Below are 22,908 nucleotides of genomic sequence, written 5' to 3' on the forward strand. Positions count from 1 at the left end.
TCATAGAGACAGAAGCGGGGCTTAGAGCACGTGGATTGGCGGAATCAAGAGCATGTAAAAAGAAAGAATAACTGTTAGATTTTTTGGTTTCATGACGATGATCAATCGATTGGAATGCGTGATAATTATTATCACGCAATCCACTCATTCCATTAGTCATGGGGACACAAATGAACAAACTTTCCTTGTGATTGGTAAGTTGTTTTGTGTTGTATGAAGTTGCTGTGGTAAGATAAAGACGAAAAAAATAGTACGAGTATTTTAGCTGCAGTTGTCTATAAGTGTTCCCCGCAGCAGATGTATGCACATACCAGCAAAATGGAAGACATGTGGTATCCTTATTTCCTTAGACCAGGAGGCTTCGTACTGCTTAGGTTCGATCTGTTTTTTATTATAGAGAAAAAGAAAACATTTTTCATTGTGTGACTGTTTAACCGATTCTTCATTAATTGACGTTATTCCTTGACAGAATATATTTGGTAGCAGTTGCAGCACCTATCTCCAAAACACCTGACAGGTGTCCCCGGTGGTGATACAAGCAATGTCTAACACGTTTAGTATCCACAAAGGCAAAGAATACGCAAACATGGGGGAAAATTATTGAATATTTAGTAAAGACACAAGGCTGAAATAAAAAAAACGGAGAACAACATAAAAATTTATCTGTCGTTTGGATATGATCAAATAGCAGCGAGTTTAAATCAGAATAACAATCCCCTTATTGTATGCCTCTGTTAACGGAATAAGACTGTCCTATAAAAGAAATTTTATTTTTTTATCCACTTCAACCAAAAGTAAGTTTGTATAAAGTCAGTATTTGCTTTGTTAAATTGTGATTTCACGCCTGAACTCCTTAATTTTATTGCAAGTGCATATGCAGCCCAACGCAATGAGGCATTAAAATTATATTAAAAAAAAATAATAAAAATGTAGAGTCCAAATAGTCAAGAAATGTTTGCAAAAGAAAAACAATACTTTTGAATTCAAGTGGGACAACACAATGGTCTTTGTAAGTCGGGCCCTAATATTGAATGACTTTTTTCAGCTAGGCCTAGTTTTAGATTAACAACAGCTAGTTATACATTCTACTCAGTTTCGCTGCAGAACTGCAGATCTCCGGAAAAAAAAAATATATTGACAGACCGGAGAGCTGCAGTGCCACCCGTTGAAAAAACTGTATATTTATTGCGCACAACAAAGTGCACTGTTTCTCGATTCTATTCTCCATGTTCTTCAAACTGTCACCTAAAAAAAATTACTGACCGTGTGATCCTTATATATTCTTTCACTGCTTTCACAACAAAACATTTTTATAATTGTTGTTGATAGCCCTCCTGACCCTGGAATTGAGATGATCGAAAATTTCGTCTTTTTTTTTTTTTATTTTTTTTTTAATATAAAATACTGCCATTTTGGTTTGCATGATAATTCGGTCTAGATAATGCGCTTCGTGCAGGTGTCAACTGCGAGTCGGAGAGTATTAATTTTGATAGAAAATTAAGTAAAAGTTAGCTTTTCGTAGTAAGAATTTGGAAGAATTAATCCAGGATCAAGCGCAAATTTTTGTGAGCAAAAAATATACAGTTTTTTTCAATTGCTGGCACTTTACAGAGCTCTCCTGTCAATATATTTTTTTTCGGAGAGCTACAGTTCTGCAGCTAATTATATATAAAATCAACAAAACTTATTTCTCGATCGATGATATTTTTGGAAGTTTTAAAATTTGTAATTTTATATCTTTTATAAATATAAAATTTCACATCTCGAAATATTTTTGAAGCGTAAAAATCTAGCTATATCTATACTTTGAAAGTGCTCTTGACGCATTCGGCGTGCCATAGCTGAAAGTGAAAGTAGGCCAAAGCCAAAAGTCACTAATTCAGCACTAGTATACTAACCATCTGAATGGACCTACATCTCTGCTGTTTGTTGGATTCTTGGGCATTGTCATTGGCTGGGATTGTTGTCGTCGTTTTTCTTTTGTTATGGTAAGACGTATTGAATTAGATATGACAGAGGAAAGTTGTCCTAGAGATTCTAGGATTGCTGTATTTTGTAGCCTGCAGCTGTAGTAAGGTCTGATGGATTGTCACGTTATCAAATATGCAAGTAGATATGTGAAGTCATGATCTAGGTACTTGGATTTCTCCATGTCTTGAATAATATAATGTGTATACTTGATCTCAAAACTGATATACTGCATTAAAAAAAGAAGACATAATCAATATATATACTGCTTAGAATTATTCTTATTTCATGTAATATATTAAGTTCAGTAAACCCTAAAATATCATTGTATCTAAGCCTATTTCTAATTTTCCATAGAAATTAAGAACTTTTAAAATTAAACAATTAACTCACTTTGAATAAAATGAATCTATAAAATATATCACAATGTGTCTTGATTTATGAAAAACAATCAATTTATCAGCCTAATATTTGATTAGTCTAGAATAGACGAGTTATTAGAATTGCTATATTCTGAGTCCAAACAATAGTGTAAAACTGACATGTATCAATAATTCATGTATGTATTATAATTGAATAAATATTACAGTTTGTATATTTCATGTTCATTGCTTAAATAAATATCTGAATTTTTTCAGAAATATCATAAGTTGTTTCATATAAATCTGTTTAAGATTTGTAAAAACAGTGATATTTGCTTGTTGTCAAACTTAGTTTACAGTAGACTGATGTTATTGATATTTTTGTAATAAGGAAAATTCCAAACTACATGAACAAGCTAAGTGCATTGCACAAATCTGGTCACCCTGTTTAAATAAAGTATAACATGAACAAGTATTTTATGTACATGTATTACATAATTGCACATTAATTTAAAAAAACAGGATTGATTAAAAATATATGTACATTTACTGCATGCAGAACATCATTTATACTTAATTATTTCTTTTTTTTTATTCCATGCATATTAGTAACAGGACATGGACTATTTAATACAAATAGAACTAATTATATAAGGCCTGAGTACAACTTATAAAATTTACTGAATATTATTTTTATTATATGGATATTGTTATGATTATGATATTGCTAAAAAGTGACACAAGCTTGCCAATATTTGCAAAAACAGTATAAAAAAATTAAGTGTATTACAAATATACATATGAAAATAATGCATGCAGTCCTATCACATCTAAAGAAAAGCATATTTCATTATATTAAGTATTGGAAGGAGATCAGTGGCAAACAGAATATTAATTTAACACCCCCACCCACCCACACCCACCCCCTCCCAACTATTTTGCTATTTTATATTAATTAGCTTTTTATTTAGACTTCTTTTGATTCCCCAGGCTGCGGCGTCGAGAAGCGGAGGATTACCAGAGAAGGACGGGGATACCTGCCCCGGAGGGAATCCTTCCTCTGATAGGTCATCTTTACCAGGTCATCAAAATGGTGAGGAGGATCTAGAAGTTTGATACTTCACCGTTATCAATTAAATACAGCTGACCTTGAGTCCTATATACCAGACATCTACAACTGACCTTGAGTACTGTATACCAGACATCTACAGCTGTCCTTGAGTTCTGTATACCAGACATCTACAACTGACCTTGAGTACTGTATACCAGACATCTACATCTGACTTTGAGTAATGTATACAAGACAACTGACCTTGAGTACTGTATACCAGACATCTACAACTGACCTTGAGTACTGTATACCAGACATCTACAGCTGACCTTGAGTACTGTATACCAGACATCTACAGCTGACCTTGAGTACTGTATACCAGACATCTACAGCTGACCTTGAGTACTGTATACCAGACATCTACAGCTGACCTTGAGTACTGTATACCAGACATCTACAGCTGACCTTTAGTACTGTATACCAGACATCTACAGCTGACTTTGAGTACTGTATACCAGACATCTACAGCTGATCTTGAGTACTGTATACCAGACATCTACATCTGACCATTAGTACTGTTTACAAAACATCTTTAAACTGACCATGAGTACTGTAATACAGATATCTACAACTGACCTTAAGTTCTGCATACCAGACATCGATAACTGACCTTAAGTTCATTATCTCTAGGGTATAGAGTGTACTAAAATAATAGAGATTTGTCAAAATAAGTACATTGTATTCTGTTTTAATCATTTTTTTAAAAAAGATTTTAAGTTCCAAATACATGTACTACAGTGACTTCATTATCTAAAATCTATGAAGATTTTTATTAATTTTTTATTTTTTTTTACTGTAGGGAGTTGATGATTATGAGAGGAAATGGTTTAATGAAAAGAAAACTAAAATCATTGTGTAAGTACAAAGCAGTTTGTCTATACAATATCCAGAATAATTTACATCAAAAAGAGAAGTAATTTCACACCCCTATATTCTGATGACCTCTGAAGGTCAAAACCTAGAACTAGTATAATTTTTTTTGAGCTTTCTTTGCTTCCTCAAAGATTTTGAGGCAAATAAAATTTTACCTGTCTGTTTGTTCACAAAACTTTAATCTTGTTGTGAATTTTGATTGGTTGGTGCTAGGACTTTCAAATTAAAGATGTATTCCTTGTTACAAGAGCTTTTTGCGCTACAAACATTTTTGATCTTATGACTTAGACCTTGGAGCTTGACCTTCTTTGTCCTACTTTTGTAAAATTTGACCTTGGCATTAATTTTTTGAATGGTTAGAGCTAGCTAGGGCTTTCATACATGTATTTCACCTGTGTTATCCTAGTTACAAGACACCTTTTACTTAGATTTCAACATTATTGACCACATGTCCTTGACCTTGCAGTTTGATAATTAATCTAAAAAAAACCTTTAACCCTAGCCATTGCTCTTCAATAAGTTTTTAAAAGCCAGTCTTTCATATTCTTATGTGCATTTCATTTCTTTTGATCTTTTCTTTTAAAACCAAATTCTTGACCTTTTTAACCATGGCATTTACTTTTGACAAATAGCCATTGTGACCAGATCAAAATTTTGACCTTGGAGTTTTAATTACTTTTGTAAAACGTTTGAATTACTCTAGGGCTCTCACATTTTATATTGCTGTAATGGAGTTAATAAAAAATTAATGCAAACATTTTACAGGTCTTGGTATGGTAAAACTCCCCTAATTACTGTGGCTGATCCAGAAATAGCAAAGCATGTCCTTGTGAAGGATTTTCCCTACTTCCAGGACAGGCCAAGGAGGGTAAGGGAGTACTGGGGATATTTTTGTTTGACATGTTGTACTGGTTTGGGATAAGTTTTACATAATCAGAGTTAAACTGCTTTTGAGTGTTTCCCTAAATGAATTGGCTAGTCAATTTTATGTTTTATATTCACATCCACTAAATGTGTTCTCAGAGTACCAGTACTTTATTATTAAAGACGATGAAGACAAGTATAACTTCTTAAACTTATTTATTTTGATTTGGCGATTGTGGCCACGACCTACATGATATATACTTTTAAATTATTAATCGTTATAACATAACTCCTTATAAACCTTATAATCCTTATCCTTACAAACCTTATATCAATCCTTATCCCTATAACTTTATCCATATAAAGTCCTGAAGATTTGAATACTGACAACATTCATGCTGGTACTGGGTGATGGTACTTTAATACTTGCAGTTCTTTTGTATGAAAGCTACAAATGCCATTTATTAAGCAATGAAGTATTCACTACTAGAATAGCTCATTTAGTTAGATCTTGTTTTCCAAGCCATCAATGTAAAAATCATTTAGAATTATCAAACCTTCATCCACTTAACATGATTAATTAAAGACAGCTGTAATCATTAAGGTATCTTTATTTCTTTGTTTATATTGGAATTAATGTTGTTATCATTTCTGGAAAAAATAATCTAACTTGCAGATATGTGCATGTTTTGATTCTATTTTCTTTTCTTTTTCCTTTTTTTTTGGCAATGTTGCAACCGTCACTAACCCCCCCCCCCCCCCCCCAAAAAAAAAAAAGAAAAAGAAAAAAAAGCATATTTTTTGAAAAATATCAGATTGTAGAAAACAATGACTTTTAACAACATGCAAATAAAATTTTGTACTTATTTTTGCAGATTTACACAATGACACAGACACCTGTTAACAAAGGTGTATTTTTCCATTATGGATCACACTGGAAACGGATTCGTTCCATTTTAACTCCAACATTTAGCACAGGGAAACTGAAGATGGTATGATATAATAGAGAATATTTGATGATAGGCCATCTTTAAAAAGTTGTTTGGTTGTCCTCTCCAATCCCACTCGCTAAAAGTGGCCCAACTCAAAACTTTTTAACCTCTAGGAAGCAATTCATTTTTTATGTATTCTTGAAAATATATTTTATTTTTAAAAATTTAGCATTGAAATCAATATTTTTCTGAGAAAAATAATTTATCCTGAGATGGGAGAGGGCAAACAAATATCATCTTAAAGCCAGCCTTATCTGATAGGTTGTGTTTTTGTATCCAATAAGTTGTGTGTTTTGTATTCAAAAATTGTGGACTATGTACAAAATAGAAAACACTAATTACAAGAGTATGAAAAATATCATATCCAGTCAAGAACTGTGTAAATACTTTTCTCACACTCTCTTAGTGCATTACTCTACATAAAAAATCTACAATATTGTTTAATTGTACCACAAATAAAATGGCTTTTAAAAAAGTGTCTTTTATTACACTGCATCTGGATAAGGAAAACTGCAATTTTTAAGACAACTTAAACAAAAGAAAACTTAATTTGCAAAGAAATTAGTATTGGAATATATTCCTTCATTTATTAACTGTGGATAATGTTACAGTTAATAAAATGAAGGACTTGTTCTAATGTAACTTTTTACCTTTGTAGACTACACATGACATAAACAGATGTTCTGCAAATCTGGCTGATAAAATGGAAAACATGGCAAAAGCCAAAGAAAATGTTGAAGTCAAACAGTAAGTATCATAGAAATCCACAATACCCTAGTTAAGGATTAGGAGAACCCTGCAAGCTTTTTGTTAAATTTTACAATAAAAGTTTTATGGTTAATATTCACAAGTAAATAAGTAACTATTGTGCAAGTGACATGACATTCTGGAATGGTGGTGATGGTAGGTTGGGGGGGGGGGAGGCAAGTTGGGCATCAAAGACTTAATCTAGACATACATAGTAAATGTTCTTTAAATAGCTTGTATCATTACAACTGTTCCTCAAATACCTTAGTCTTTCTGATGAATATAATGACACCTGTAGCAAGTTAGAGGAAATTGTCACTATATTCCAAATTGTCAGTGCTGTACCTTAACAGGCTATATGGGGGTTTTACTCTGGACGCTATAGCAGCGACAGCCTTTGGATTGGATGTAGACAGTATTAACAATCCAGACAGTTCTTTTATCAAGAACATCAAAGAAATATTCCAAAGAGGGATGAAGCCATGGAGAAGAATTTGCATCACACTTGCAAGTAGGTATAAGTTATGTACCTTTTTGCTGCACTGATGATTTTTTTGCTGACTTTATACATGCATATATATCAAACATTGTAACTCATCTAAGCAAATTAAAGACTATTGACCTTTTCTGATCAACATTTGTCTCATGTTCTTTCATCTGTATTCTGTAAACTTTAATTCAAGGCCACATCTCTTTTTTGAGAAAACTATTAAGAAATGGCATATTGTATCTCATGAATTAAATATGTTGCTCAAAATGAAAAGGAAAGGATGATGATTACATTGTAAATGGATCAAAAGTCATTTATTTCAAACAAGTTTTATTGATTTTTATTCTGCAAAAATCTTAAATTAATCAATCAAAGTGTTGAATGAAGGAAAATTTTCAAAATTTACACAAAATTGTTAATTGGCTACATTTGGAGAAAAAGTGTGTAGTGTATTGGCCTTAAACATAGACAAGTAATCATGCCTTAATCTTAATTTTTATAGGTGTATTTCCTAGCCTTTATCCTGTTCTTCGTATCTTCAACCTGACTTTCTTCAACAAGGAGAATGTAGGGTTTTTTGTCAGACAATGTCAAGCTATGATAGAAGACAGGAAAACCGAGTCATCTGAGGTATGTGTGTCAATGAAATCAGAAGGACTCAGAAGGAATATTGGGATTAGGATTACATAACATCAAAGAAATCGGAACACATGCAGTACATGTATTGGGTTGTTTTAGCTACTAGCATATCGAGTGCATTTCTATTGGAAGTGGGCATTTATTATAAACATATTGAAATCTTAGTGATTTTAAGGATCTTTCTTCTTATTTTCAAAGACACTTGAATTGAATAATAGAGACTGTTATGGGTCAGAATTACCCGAAATGCCAGCAAAGATCAATAACACAATTTAAACTTAACAATAATTTATTTACAGTAATATATAATAAATATATCAAACATAAAGTACAAACTTAGCAAGAATCTAAAAATACATACATCAGAGTGTCCGTTGCTGCACACAATGTCCCAGTGAAAATATATCCCATTTATATCTCAGTAGTGCTTATACGACAAAGTATATTTTATGCAGCGAATTGACAGGGTATTTATACAGTACTATAAATCTAGAAAATTCTAGAAGTTGTTAAAACATGATTTTACTGGAACAATCTGGACATACACAAAATTTAAGAATGTTTTAGATAAAATGACCAAACATGTTGACCACTCTGGAATGTTCAAGAAACTTAATGTTACTAATTATATACATAATGAAACAATACACATCTCACAACACCTCCCCCCTTAAAAAGTTTGAATGTCAATGAAAAACTTAAATTGTAAAACATGTACATTAATACAAAATCTAGTATGTTTACGATACCCTTGACAAGGTGTCTGCAATAACATTGTCTTTGCCTTTGATATGCTTAATTGTTATGTTGTATTCTTGTAACAACAAACTCCATCTAGTCAGTCTTTGATTCTTGTTTGACAATTTATGCAAAAATGTCAGGGGGTTGTGATCAGTATACACAAGTATTGGATGCAATGTAACATTCAGATAAACATCAAAATGCTGTAAGGCTAACAACAAAGCAAGACATTCCTTTTCAATGGTGGAATACTTTTGTTGACATTTTGTAAGTTTCTTTGAAAAATAAGAAACAACTCTATCTACCTTATCACTATGTTCTTGAAACAAAGCTGCCCCGATTCCAACATCACTAGCGTCAACAGTAAGCTTAAATTGCTTAGAAAAATCTGGAGTTGACAGAACTGGGTTGCTCATAAGGACAGATTTGATTTTATGAAAGGATTTTTCACAGTCCTTTGTCCATTCAAAGTTAACCCTCTTTCGTAAAAGATTTGTAAGTGGACTAACTACTGAGGAAAAATTTGGACAAAATTTTCTGTAAAACCCAGCCATGCCCAAAAACCTCATTAATTCTTTCTTGTTTGTAGGAATCGGGAACTTTGCAATAGCTTCCACTTTAGCCATAATGGGTGTAACATAACCTTGACCTACTTTATGACCTAAATACTCTACATAAACATGACAAAATTCGCTCTTCTCAAGATTCACAGTTAAGTTTGCTTCAGCTAAAATGTCAAATAAAGCACGCATGATTCGGAGATGTTCGTCCCATGTGTTGCTATATATGACGACATCATCAATGTAGGCCTCGCATCCCTCAAGGTCTTGAAGAAGGGAGTGAATCATCCTTTGGAATGTAGCCGGTGCGTTTTTCATGCCAAAAGGCATTACTTTATACTGGTAAAGTCCATCTGGTGTAGCAAAAGCAGATATTTCTTTTGCTCTTTCTGTTAACGGTACTTGCCAGTAGCCTTTCAACAGGTCAAATTTACTGACAAATTTCGCATTTCCAATGTTGTCAATACAGTCATCGATTCTAGGTATTGGATATGAATCAGTTTTGGTAACAGAATTCACCTTTCTAAAGTCTGTACATAATCGGTAAGAACCGTCCTGTTTTGGTACAAGAATACACGGTGAGCTCCAATCACTTTTACTAGGTTCAACAATGTCATTGTCCAACATGTACTGCACTTCCCTTCTTAGGTACTGCAATTTTATTGGATTCAGACGGTACGGATGTTGTTTGATAGGCAGAGCGTCGCCAACTATAACATCATGACAAGCTGCATTAGTTTTCTTTGGAACATCCGAGAAGATTTGATGATACTCATTCATCAAGTTTTTAACTTGTTCTTTTTGGTGAATGTTCAAATGTCCAAGTTTGGCATCAAAATCAGCCAAAATTTCTGAGTTTTTCAAACGAACACTCTGATTACAATCTTTCTCATTCATTTCTACACTCGTATCACTTTCAATATAATTTTGAACAGTCTTAGCATTGGCTAAAGTGGAAACTGGTTTTACAGAATTTCGGTCACACCTTTCAAAATACTCTTTTAACATGTTAATGTGACAAACCCGTTTCTCTTTATGTCGACCTGGTGTCTTAACTACATAGTTTACATCACTGATCTTGCTTTCAATTTCATAAGGACCATAAAATCTGGCCTGTAAAGGATGACCAGGAATAGGTAAAAATACAAGAACCTTATCACCTGGCTTAAACACCCTATTTCTGGCATCTTTGTCATACCACATTTTCATTTTCATCTGAGAATTCTTCAAATTTTCTTGTGCTAATTTACAAGCATTGTAAAGTTTTTCTTTGAAATCAGACACATAATCTAAAAGATTAAGATCACTAGTCTCAGTCAGCCACTTTTCCTTCAACAATTTCAAAGGACCTCTAACTGTATGTCCGAACACCAATTCAAATGGACTGAACCCAAGAGACTCCTGGACTGCTTCTCATGCAGCAAATAGCACAAGATGAACCCCTTCGTCCCAGTCTTTTTCATATTGGTAACAATGGGTCTTCAGCATTGTTTTTAGGGTTTGATGAAAACGTTCTAGCGCTCCCTGGGACTCAGGATGATAAGCAGTTGATCTATATTGCCTTATACCCAACTCATGCATGACTTGCTGGAACAACCCCGACATAAAATTTGAGCCTTGATCCGACTGAATTGCCTTGGGTGCTCCTACAAAACTGAAAAACTTGGTTAGGGCCTTAACTATGCTCTTTGCCTTTATATTCCTTAGAGGTATGGCTTCAGGAAATCGAGTGGATGTACACATAATGGTAAGTAAATACTGGTTTCCAGATCTGGTCCTAGACAAAGGTCCTACACAATCCACTAATACTCGACTAAACGGTTCTTCAAAAGCTGGAATGGGTTGGACAGGAGCAGATGGTATCTTCTGATTTGGTTTACCTACCATCTGACAGACATGGCATGACTTGCAAAACTTCGAAACATCCTTTCTTAGCTTAGGCCAATAAAAATGACTCAAAATCCTATTATAAGTCTTATTGATACCTAAATGACCAGCCATAGGTGTATCGTGAGCTAAACTCATGACATCTCGACGATAAGCAGCTGGGACCACTATCTGGTGAACAACACGCCACACTTCATCTGGAGAAGCATCAGGTGGTCGCCATTTTCGCATAAGGATGCCATCTTTCATATAGAAGCATTCTCCAACTTTAGTAGCCTCTTCTGGTGGAAGTGCCCTCTTACTAAGTTGAATGATATCTGGGTCTTTATGTTGTTCAGAGAGTAAACGTTCTCGGCTGAGGATATCCTTGTCTTGGCTTTCTGGTAGATTTGACTCATCTTCATCACCACTAAATTTTGGTAAAAGTTCTTTCTTCTCTTGCTTCTTGATATTGTGTGATTCCATGCTTGTTTGAGTGCCATCAAGGTCAGATAAGAAAGTGTCATTCAAATCAATATCAACAGAGGAATTCGTCTCGTCAAAGGCTTGAGTATGGTCTGCCTCCATTTCTCGTCTTCTGGCCATCGCTCTAGTAACAGCACAGGCTGGATAAATGTCATCATCTTCATCATTATACATGACATCTGGAGTGATTTTCTCACAAACTATAGGATCAGGTACAACCTTCCCACCAGCTAAATCGTTGCCTAACAACAAAGAAATGCCTGGAACGGGAAGAGTAGGTCGAACACCTACGATAACAGGTCCAGTAACTAAATCTGACTTCAAACTAATTCTATGCAGGGGAACATCAATGACGCCTAGCTCCACACCCTGTAATAAAACTGATCCACCAGTAGAAGTCTGCTCAGACAAAGGAAGCACGCCCTCTAACAATAACGTCTGTGCAGCACCAGTATCTCTCAAAATCTGGACAGGTTTTATTTCGCTAGAGTCACCGAGTGAAACAAATCCCTGAGACATAAAGGGCTTATAATCCTCCATAGAATCAATAGAACTGGACTGTGAACCCTGGACATCAGGAGTGTCAGAACAAATCGATACTAAGGCTTCTCTATCACCTCTAACTGCCGCACAAGCATGTGGTTGAGTTTTATCAAAATCATTTTTTCTCTTAAGTTTAAAGCATTCACTGATCAGATGACCCTTTTTCTTACAATAACTACAAGTAGGAAGCGACCCTATTCCAGACGATCCTTCAACACGTCCTGAACCGGACTTAAAACCACCTTGGGATGGAGACTGGGAACTTGTGAAAGACTGAGACCCTGAACCACTCTTTTTATATGTGTCTGAATTGGTAGAATTACTGCTAGTCTGAGATCTTGAAACAAAATTCTTTTTATGAGACAGAGCATAAGTATCAGATATGACTGCTGCCTCTTCAAGAGTTTTCACATTCTTATCTTCTAAATGTGTTTTCAAATCTTGAGGAACACATTCCTTAAACTCTTCTACCAGGATGACTTGGCGCAAATTAGCAAAAGTTTTATCAAGTTTCTTAGATCTAAACCAGTGATCGAATAAATCTTCTTTCTCTCGTGAAAATTCAACAAATGTTTGATTATCAAACTTTCTATACTTTCTGAACTTTTGTCTATACGCTTCAGGTACTAATTCATATGCTTTTAATATTGCTGCTTTGACCTTCTCATAGTCTGAACTCTCAACTACCCCTAGTGCAGAGTATACCTCAGCCGCTTTTCCAACCAGTACACTTTGTAACATTGTTGACCAAACATTTCGTGGCCATTTAAGATTCTCTGCTACCTTTTCGAATTGTGGAAAATATTTGTCTACAGATTTTTCTTGAAATTTTGGAACTAATCTGATATTTTTTGCTGCATCAAATTCAGTTTTGACAACTGACGGTTCTGGTTGGTTCTGTAATTTTAATTTCTCTAATTCAAAGTTCATTTCACGCTCTCTTTCTCGCTCTTGTCTTTCTCTTTCTCGCTCTTGTCTTTCTAATTTGTCTAATTCAAATTTTCGTTCACTCTCTCGTTCTTCTCTTTCTCTTTCTAATTTTTCTCTTTCAAATCGCATTTTCTCTAACTCTAATTGAAACTGATATTCTGCCATTTTATAAGAGCCTAACTCTGATTTAACTGTATATTCTGGAAGATCGTATTTTTCAAAGATGTTTTCTTCTACTAGTTTGTTTGCAACCTTAATTCTAATGTCTTGCTTTTTCTGAGAGGATTTAACATCTAACCCAAGATGTAAACCTAATGCGATCAAGTCATCCTTTTTTAACGTATCAAAAACCTGAACACTTGGTGAACTAAGAAAGTCTGTGACCGAAAACACCATGTTGATTTCTGCTGGCTTATAATTAAATTTAAGGTTCAATTAACAAAAATTCTGACAATAAACTGCAAAAGTGCAAGAAATTCTTTATCCCGGATGAGCCCCCAATTCTGTTATGGGTCAGAATTACCCGAAATGCCAGCAAAGATCAATAACACAATTTAAACTTAACAATAATTTATTTACAGTAATATATAATAAATATATCAAACATAAAGTACAAACTTAGCAAGAATCTAAAAATACATACATCAGAGTGTCCGTTGCTGCACACAATGTCCCAGTGAAAATATATCCCATTTATATCTCAGTAGTGCTTATACGACAAAGTATATTTTATGCAGCGAATTGACAGGGTATTTATACAGTACTATAAATCTAGAAAATTCTAGAAGTTGTTAAAACATGATTTTACTGGAACAATCTGGACATACACAAAATTTAAGAATGTTCTAGATAAAATGACCAAACATGTTGACCACTCTGGAATGTTCAAGAAACTTAATGTTACTAATTATATACATAATGAAACAATACACATCTCACAACAAGACTTTCATTTCTAGCATGAGAGCATTGCAAAAAATGCCAAAATTAGATTTTTATGAAATATCCATGATATGCTATTGTAGGGCTTAAATTAAAAAAAATATTGGATAGTTGGAAACTGACATTAAAATTGAAAGGAATATTGGTCTCAAATTGCCTAAAATATATTATTGCTTTTGCATGGTTAAATTTTTGTTTTATAATTACAGAGACATGTTGATTTTCTTCAACTTATGGTGAATGCTGAGTTAGATGATCAGTCATTACAAGATCAACATATCAACAGTGGACAGAAAAGTAATTATTATCTTAACACCATGCAGGAAAATGATGAAAAATTATATCAAAATGCTTTAAAATTACATTTTCCATCTTTCCTGAATTGACCAATGATGAAATTACATAATTTCCATCTTTTCAGAATTGACCAATGATGAGATAATAGGTCAGGCTTTCCTGTTTTTTGTTGCGGGATATGAAACCACTGCCAACACAATGAACTTTGTTTCCTATGAACTAGCCGTAAATCAGGAAGTTCAAGACAGAGTGGTTCAGGAGATAAAGGATCAAATTGGGAAGGTGATAAATAAAATGATGTTTTTATGTAAGATAAACTTTCAAAGATGTAGTGCCACTTCAAATATTTAGATCCCATTTCCTATTTACTTGTAGGATGAACCTAATTATGAAAATGTGAACAAACTACAGTACATGGAACAAGTGATTTTAGAGACGCTCAGAATGTACCCTCCTCTACCTAGGTAAAAAAATATATATTGAGGTCGAATTGTTATTACCGTATAGCGGGTTATTCCGCTAAATGGTAGTCCGCTAAAATTTTAATCGCTAAAATATTCACTACTATTTTTAGTGTTTATGTGCAAAAAGCTAAAACCCTGTGTCTGCTAAAATAGATTACGCTTAATTTATTGGCATACCTTTGAGCAGGCAAAACGCCAAATTTTACACCTGCCAAGAAAACTTGCTATACAGTAAATAAAAGCATTTATTATACTTCTGTTAAAATGTTTCCTATATAAAGTTTACAAGGTAAAATAACTATCTTTTATAGTTCACGCATAGCAAAGCTATACCCCGGGGTATAGTTTTTGCTATCCACCCTCGGAAAAATTTCATGCAATTTTTGCCACCAATTTTGATTTCCAGCGATTATTTCTATTGACTGATGATGTCATAATGACTTCAGTAGCATTATGATGTCATCAGGATTTCAGATTATTCTTGCAGTGTCATCTTACTCCAAAAAATTCAAACATCAGAAATTATATAATACATCAGTATAATAAAACGCTTATCCACTGGTTGTGAGTGGGATAGCTCTTTTATCAAACCCTTGACAGGGACTACCGTATAGCGGGTTTTCTTGGCGGGTGTAAAATTTTGGCATTTTGCCTGCTCAAAGGTATGCCAATAATTTTGGTGTAATTTATTTTAGCGGAGACAGTGTTTAAACTCTTTACAGATGAACACTAAGAAGAGTACTGAATATTTTAGCGATTAAATTTTTAGCGGGCTACCATCAAAACTCTAAAATAAGCCAAATTTAGCACCCCGCTAAAATAACCCGCTATACGGTATTCCCCTCGGGCAAGCCCTCGGGATATAGTTCCCTGTCCCGGGTTTGATAAAAGAGCTATCCCACTCACAACCAGTGGATAAGTTATAATATATTCAGGCCTGGGGGACATAAAACTTTGACATACTGATTTTGAACTCAGTCTCACTTTTACCAAAGGAATATATAGTTGAAAAGATTGATTGAGATTAAAAGTGAGCTTGTCCAAGTTTTATGGCCCCCATTCAAGCATTTTAGAATAAAAAATTATGGTGTCATTTTCTCATCTTATAATTACTGATTATTGAAAGAGTGTAGATAATCTGGTACTTTTTGAGGTGTGAAAAGGGGATAAAATTGTGTTTAAAAAATTACAAATGACTTAATAAGATAAGATAAGATAAGCTTTATTTAAAGTCAGTATGATAGTTAAAAAATAACACAAGCTGTAATGAGCTTTTGACTGATATTGTTAATATATACATAACAGTAAAACAATGGAAACATGCAGCACTAAACATAGTATTACTTGTAACAGTACAGCACACAGTCTCATTTAGAGGACATATCAGTGAAGATACATATAAAAGACACACATGTACAGACACACAAACAATACAGCACAGATGCATAAGGAATGTTACAGATAGAGATACATATATAAGGCACACCTTTACAGACACGCAAGCAGTACATCGACAGAGACATAAAAAGAGCATAACAGAAAAAAGACACACATATTAATCATTTATCATTTAGTTTGCAGTTTTATTTTAATGGGTTTTTAGCTCACCTGAGCTGAAAGCTCAAGTGAGCTTTTCTGATCACATTTTGTCTGGCGTCCGTGTGTCTGTCTTGCTGTCTGTCTGTAAACTTTTAACATTTTTGACTTCTTCTCCAGAACCACTGGGCCAATTTCAACCAAACTTGCCACAAAGCATCCTTGGGTGAAGGGATTCAAGTTTGTTCAAATGAAGGGCCACGCCCTTATTCAAGGGGAGATAATTCAGAAATAGTGAAAATTTGGTGGCATGTTTTAAAAATCTTCTTCTGAAGAACCACTGTGCGAGGAAAGATGAAACTTATGGGGAAACATTCTCAGATAGTGTAAATTTAAGTTTGTTTAAATCATGATACCTGGGGGTAGGGCGAGGCCACAATGGCTGATCAAAGTTTTACATAGAAATATATAGGAAAAAATCTTTAAAAATCTTCTCCAGAACCATTGGATCAGGAAAGATGAAACTCATGGGAAGCATCCTCAAGTGTAGGGCAGGGCCAAAATAGCTGATCAAAGCTTTACATAGGAATATATAGGAAATAAAAAAAAAACTTCTTCTCCAGAACCATTGGACCAGGAAAGATGAAACTCAAGTGGAAACATCCTCAGGTAGTGTAGATTCAAGTTTGTTCAAGTCATGACCCCTGGGGGTAGGGCAAGGCCACAATGGCTGATCAAAGGTTTATATATTAGAAATATATAGGAAAAATTTTTAAAATCTTCTTCTCCAGAACCACTTTTCCAGGAAAGATGAAACTAATGTGGAAGCATCCTCAGGTAGTGTAGATTCAAATTTGTTCAAATCATGACCCCCTGGGGTATGGTGGGGCCACAATGGCTGATCAATGTTTTACATAGGAATACATAGGAAAAATCTGTTAAAAATCTTCTTATCAAGATCAACAAGGCTATGATTAGTGATATTAATATGGAAATATCCTCTGTTAGAGTTAATTCAAGTTTGTTGATGACCCTTGGTAGTAAGGTGGGGCCATAATGGGCAGTGAAATCTTTACATAGAAATATATAGGAAAAATCTTTAAATCTCTTCTTCTCAAGTATGGCAAATTATGTATGTATACTTTATTGATAAAGTGACATTCTCAAGTGAAAAAAATTCACCCCCCTCCCCAACAAGTAAACTTTTCAATACTGAGCTGATTTGTGTTTTTTAAACTAGCCCATGTGCTCAGGTGAGCGATGTGGCCCATGGGCCTCTTGTTTCTTTTTTCATTTGACAGACTAACTCGTGAGATAGGGGAGACAGTTGTGATAAAAGATTACACTTTTCTAAAAGGAGGCACCGTGGTGATTCCAGTGTATGGACTTCATCATAATCCGGATTACTGGCCAGATCCAGAGAAGTTTGATCCAGACAGGTAATGCTTTTGGTGCCTGTGGGTTCCCAGTGTGATAAATATAAATCATAAAATATTATGATATTACATGAAAAGTTGAGACAAACGTGTGTTATAAGCAACATTCAATTAGAGTCAGAAAATATGTGCATTTACCACATTTGATTATAATTAGTCATGAAATTCAAGTAAAAGTATTACAATTCTCAGGTAAGCTTGGACTTTCAGTAAGGCGTGGCATTCTCGGCATTACATGATTAGCGTCTGAAATTTACACAGCTTTTACTCACTGTTGAAATATACATGGGATAGAAATTCAGTCAAATGTCAATGAGTGTACCAAATAACAAACAAGAGGCCCATGGGCCACATCGCTCACCTGAGAAACTTTGACCATTCTGTTCTTTACCAGATTTCACCCTTGTTATACATAATGCATCCCCACCCTACCCCACTGATCATAATTTAGACATTTTGAAATCTACACTACCCCATGATCCTTCCATGGGCACATATGTTTCAGCTTTTTTGGCCCAGTGGTTCCTGAGAAGAAGATTTTCAAAGATATTTCCTATACATTTCTAAGTAAAACTTTGATTCCCTATAATGGCCCTGCCCTTCCCCCGGGGGTCATGATTCCTACAATTTAGAATTCACACTACCCCAGAATGCTTCCACATAAGCTTCACTTTTTCTGGCCCAGTGGTTCTTGAGAAGAAAATTTTCAAAGATTTTTCCTATATATTTCTATATAAAACTTTGATTCCCCATTGTGGCCCCGCCCTTCCCCCTGGGGTCATTATTTGAACAATTTAGAATCTACACTATACCAGGATGCTTCCACATAAGTTTCAGCTTTTCTGGCCCAGTGGTTCTTGAGAAGAAGATTTTCAAAGATTTTTCCTATATATTTCTATGTAAAACTTTGATACCCCATTGTGGCCCCGCCCTTCCCCTGGGGGTCATGATTTGAACAATTTAGAATCTACACTATACCAGGATGCTTCCACATAAGTTTCAGCTTTTCTGGCCCAGTGGTTCTTGAGAAGAAGATTTTCAAAGATTTTTCCTATATATTTCTATATAAAACTTTGATTCCCCATTGTGGCCCCACCCATCCCCCGGGGGTCACGATTTGAACAATTTAGAATCTACACTACCCCAGGATGCTTCCACATAAGTTTCAGCTTTTCTGGCCCAGTGATTCTTGAGAAGAAGATTTTCAAAGATTTTTCCTACATATTTCTATGTAAAACTTTGATACCCCATTGTGGCCCCGCCCTTCCCCCGGGGGTCATGATTTGAACAATTTAGAATCTACACTATACCAGAATGCTTCCATATAAGTTTCAGCTTTTCTGGCCCAGTGGTTCTTGAGAAGAAGATTTTCAAAGATTTTTCCTATATATTTCTATGTAAAACTTTGATACCCCATTGTGGCCCCACCCTTCCCCCGGGGGTCATGATTTGAACAATTTAGAATCTACGCTATACCAGGATGCTTCCACATAAGTTTCAGCTTTTCTGGCCCAGTGGTTCTTGAGAAGAAGATTTTCAAAGATTTTTCCTATATATTTCTATGTAAAACTTTGATACCCCATTGTGGCCCCGCCCTTCCCCCGGGGGTCATGATTTGAACAATTTAGAATCTACACTATACCAGGATGCTTCCACGTAAGTTTCAGCTTTTCTGGCCCAGTGGTTCTTGAGAAGAAGATTTTCAAAGATTTTTCCTATATATTTCTATATAAAACTTTGATTCCCCATTGTGGCCCCGCCCTTCCCCTGGGGGTCATGATTTGAACAATTTAGAATCTACACTACCCCAGAATGCTTCCACATAAGTTTCAGCTTTTCTGGCCCAGTGATTCTTGAGAAGAAGATTTTCAAAAATTTCCCTATGTATTTCTATGTAAAACTTCGATTCCCCATTGTGGCCCCGCCCTTCCCCCGGGGGTCATGATTTGAACAATTTAGAATCTACACTACCCCAGGATGCTTCCACATAAGTTTCAGCTTTACTGGCCCAGTGGTTCTTGAGAAGAAGATTTTTTAATGACCCCACCCTATTTTTGTCTTTTCTTGATTATCTCCCCTTGCGAGGGGATATGTCCCTTCATTTTAACAATTTAAATTCCCCTTTACCCAAGGATGCTTTGTACCAAGTTTGGTCAAAATTGGCCCAGTGGTTCTTGAGAAGAAGTCGAAAATGTGAAAAGTTTACAGACGGACAGACAGACAGACGGACAGACGGACGGACGGACGGACGACGGACAAAATGTGATCAGAAAAGCTCACTTGAGCCTTCGGCTCAGGTGAGCTAATAACACTGTCTCGCCCGGCAAAGAGGTGGAGCTTAAATTGTCTCATCGTTGTCAACAACAATTTAAAGTTCCTGATTTTATTAATTTCTTAACGAATGAGAATCTATTTGCCATTTGACAGATGCTAATTACATAGCACCGAGAATGCCAAACCTTACTGAAAGTCCAAGCTTACCTGAGAATTGTCCTAACAAATTTGCAGCCTTCTCTTAATTTCTGGGAAAGATCATATTTGGAATTATGTACACAGATGTATTGCTAAATGACCTTGGTATATATAAAGCTGTGACTATGAGTGCCATTTTCTAAGGTTAGGGACAGGTTGGGTAGGGATGGGGACAATAGATGCTTGAGCTTCAATTTAACTGTCTATAATATGACCACAAATTTAAGAGTATATTAGATAGCTGTGCAGAATAATTATTTCCATGATGTTTTCAGATTTGAAAATTCCAAGAATGTCCAGAACAAGTTTTACTACATGCCATTTGGACTTGGTCCAAGAATGTGTTTAGGAATGAGGCTGGCCATGTTAGAACTAAAAATAGCCCTGGTTCATGTTCTCAGGAGGGTTCGATTTGTTCCCTGTCAGGAAACTCAGGTACAAAACACTAGATGTCTCAATTTACCTGAGGGAATCAAGATTTATTATAAAGAATGATGATAGCGATGCTTCTTATTTCCCTTGAAATATTTTATAACTTACATTATAAGAAAGTATTTTTATATTATATTTCAAAATATTGTGTATCATGATTGAAATTAATTTAATTAAGTTACAAGTACTAAATAAAATTTCAAAGCATAGAAAACAGAGACAACATATTTAATCATTAATAACTTTATTAAATATTTCCTTTTCAGATTCCCTTGAAAGTTATTACCAACAAGGGTCTCATAACTGTGGAAAAACCAATCAAGTTAGCATTTGAGTTACGAGATTGAGAAATTTTACCAAGTTTAAAAAAATTATGATAACCTAGAATGTGGAGAAACAATCCTTGTAATTGACCATAAAAGAGGTATTAAACAGAAACCCCATCTTTGTAGACTACATAGAAAAGTACAGCAAAGACAATTTGAAGCTGATAGACTAAGAACAAATGAAGAAATTTAAAAAGGCAAATTATGGAAAATTGATATGAATATATTGGTGATATTAATGATATTAATCAGAAGTTTTTGAAGTTGAAATTGTTTTAGTTCACCTGTGTCAAAGGCTCAAGTGAGCTTTAATTTTCTGATTGCAATTTCGTCATTGTTATCTTAAACTTTGACAAAAACAACTGGGCCAATTTCAATCAGCCTTGCCACAGAGCATCCTTAGTTGGATTGTACAAATTAATTAAGGGCAACATAGCCTCTTTGAAGGGGAGATAATTCAGAAATATTGAAAATTTGATTGCATCTTTAAATATCTTTAAAAATTTCAAACTTTTAGAAAACTTTTTTTTACAAAGTGTAGATTAAAGTTTGTTCAGATGATGACTTCCGGGGGTAGGGCATTGCCACAATGTCGGATCAAAGTTTTAAATTGAATACATGTATATAAATGTATATACAAAGCTTTTAAAAATCTTCTCTAGAACAGCAAAGCCACAATTAGTCTTATTGATAATAATCATTGAAAAATCTTCTGTTGAAAAAAAAAGAAGCAATTAGCTATATTGATATGAAAGCATCCTTAAGTAGTTTAAAATACAAGACCCCCCCCCCCCCCCCATCCATAAACTTTTCAATTATGTACCGATTTGTTCATTTTCTTAGTTAATATACTCTGGTGAGTATTGTAGCCTATGGTCCTTCTTTTATCTTTTTTATGTCAATCTGTGAATTATCATAGCAGTTTTGTGTGCCAAAATTCAAGGACAATACTTAGCTGCAGAACTGTAGCGTTATGGTTTTACGATTGAATTTGCATTAAGGTACTTGAAGTGATAACGTACATGTACATATGCATTTTTATAGTTTAATATTAATTATCTTATATCGTAAATATGCACATACTTACAAGTATTTTTAAAAGAATTATAGAAGGTGATAGTGGAAGTTGGGCAGTCATGTATTAGCCCTATCAGTATTTCTACGCATATCAATGCCAAAATAAGGTGTTTTATTGCATACATTTGTTACATTGTTTATTAGGTCATGAGGTTTTTATCTTACATTGTACATGTATAGGTATTTCATTGAACAAAATATTAATTTGTTAGCATAATTCCAGAAACATATATCTTTTAAAATGTGTATATTTACAATACATGAACAATATGAGCTGTCAGCGTCAATCCTGAACAAAAATATATGTATGTATCTATTTGTCAAAGTGTATTTGTTCATGAAAACTCAAAAAGGATTCTTTTTTTGTCTACTTTGTTATTCTGAAGTTGTCAGTAAAATAACAATGAGAAGTGTATATAATATATGTGCAAAATAAGGAATAATAGAAATACATGTAGCATGCAGATTTTCATAAAACCTTCTTTAAATTAATATCATCTTCATGGGCCTCTTGTTAATTATTTTACGCTTTAATTCATTTGTTGATACAGGGTCATAGCATCGTTTTTGAAAGTGGGCAGGGTGCAGCCAGGGAAAAAAATCAACTTATCTGAAAAATTTGACCAAAAAAAAAAAAAAAAATAAATAAATAAAATAAAAAATTAGAAATAAATAAGAAAAGTATGGAATGCCACATACGAAAGCCAACTGCTTACTGCCAACTGCTGACTGCTTACTGCCAACTCTCAGCTGC

General features: G+C 34.5%; 1 protein-coding gene across 2 annotated transcripts; it reads left to right on the forward strand.

The window, feature by feature from the left end:
- The first annotated feature begins 1,825 nt into the window (after positions 1–1,825).
- On the forward strand, positions 1,826–22,650 carry LOC134229023 (cytochrome P450 3A29-like). Of its 2 annotated transcripts, none has more exons than XM_062710732.1 (14): positions 1,826–1,988; positions 3,321–3,423; positions 4,241–4,296; positions 5,080–5,182; positions 6,054–6,170; positions 6,829–6,917; positions 7,271–7,428; positions 7,910–8,043; positions 14,324–14,411; positions 14,536–14,693; positions 14,787–14,875; positions 17,713–17,850; positions 20,595–20,754; positions 21,018–22,650. In XM_062710732.1, exons 1-14 carry the CDS (start codon positions 1,906–1,908, stop codon positions 21,096–21,098), a joined length of 1,557 nt encoding a protein of 518 aa, XP_062566716.1. In that variant the 5' UTR covers positions 1,826–1,905; the 3' UTR covers positions 21,099–22,650. The 2 variants fall into 2 exon arrangements, with proteins under 2 accessions (XP_062566716.1, XP_062566717.1); XM_062710733.1 differs by having other exon boundaries at positions 1,827–1,988; positions 7,910–8,037.
- The last annotated feature ends 258 nt before the right edge of the window (positions 22,651–22,908 follow it).

This window comes from Saccostrea cucullata, unplaced genomic scaffold (genome assembly GCF_032062105.1).
Source record: "Saccostrea cucullata isolate Sc308-1 unplaced genomic scaffold, CSIRO_AGI_Scuc_v1 ctg4945, whole genome shotgun sequence".
In the NCBI taxonomy this organism is placed as follows: Eukaryota; Metazoa; Mollusca; class Bivalvia; order Ostreida; family Ostreidae; genus Saccostrea; species Saccostrea cuccullata.

Coding starts and splice junctions, on each gene's coding strand:
- LOC134229023 (XM_062710732.1), top strand. CDS start 1,906: ATGGACCTACATCTCTGCTGTTTGTTGGATTCTTGGGCATTGTCATTG. Junction 6,918..7,270: donor GAAAATGTTGAAGTCAAACA/GTAAGTATCATA, acceptor GTACCTTAACAG/GCTATATGGGGGTTTTACTC. Junction 17,851..20,594: donor GAGAAGTTTGATCCAGACAG/GTAATGCTTTTG, acceptor TGATGTTTTCAG/ATTTGAAAATTCCAAGAATG.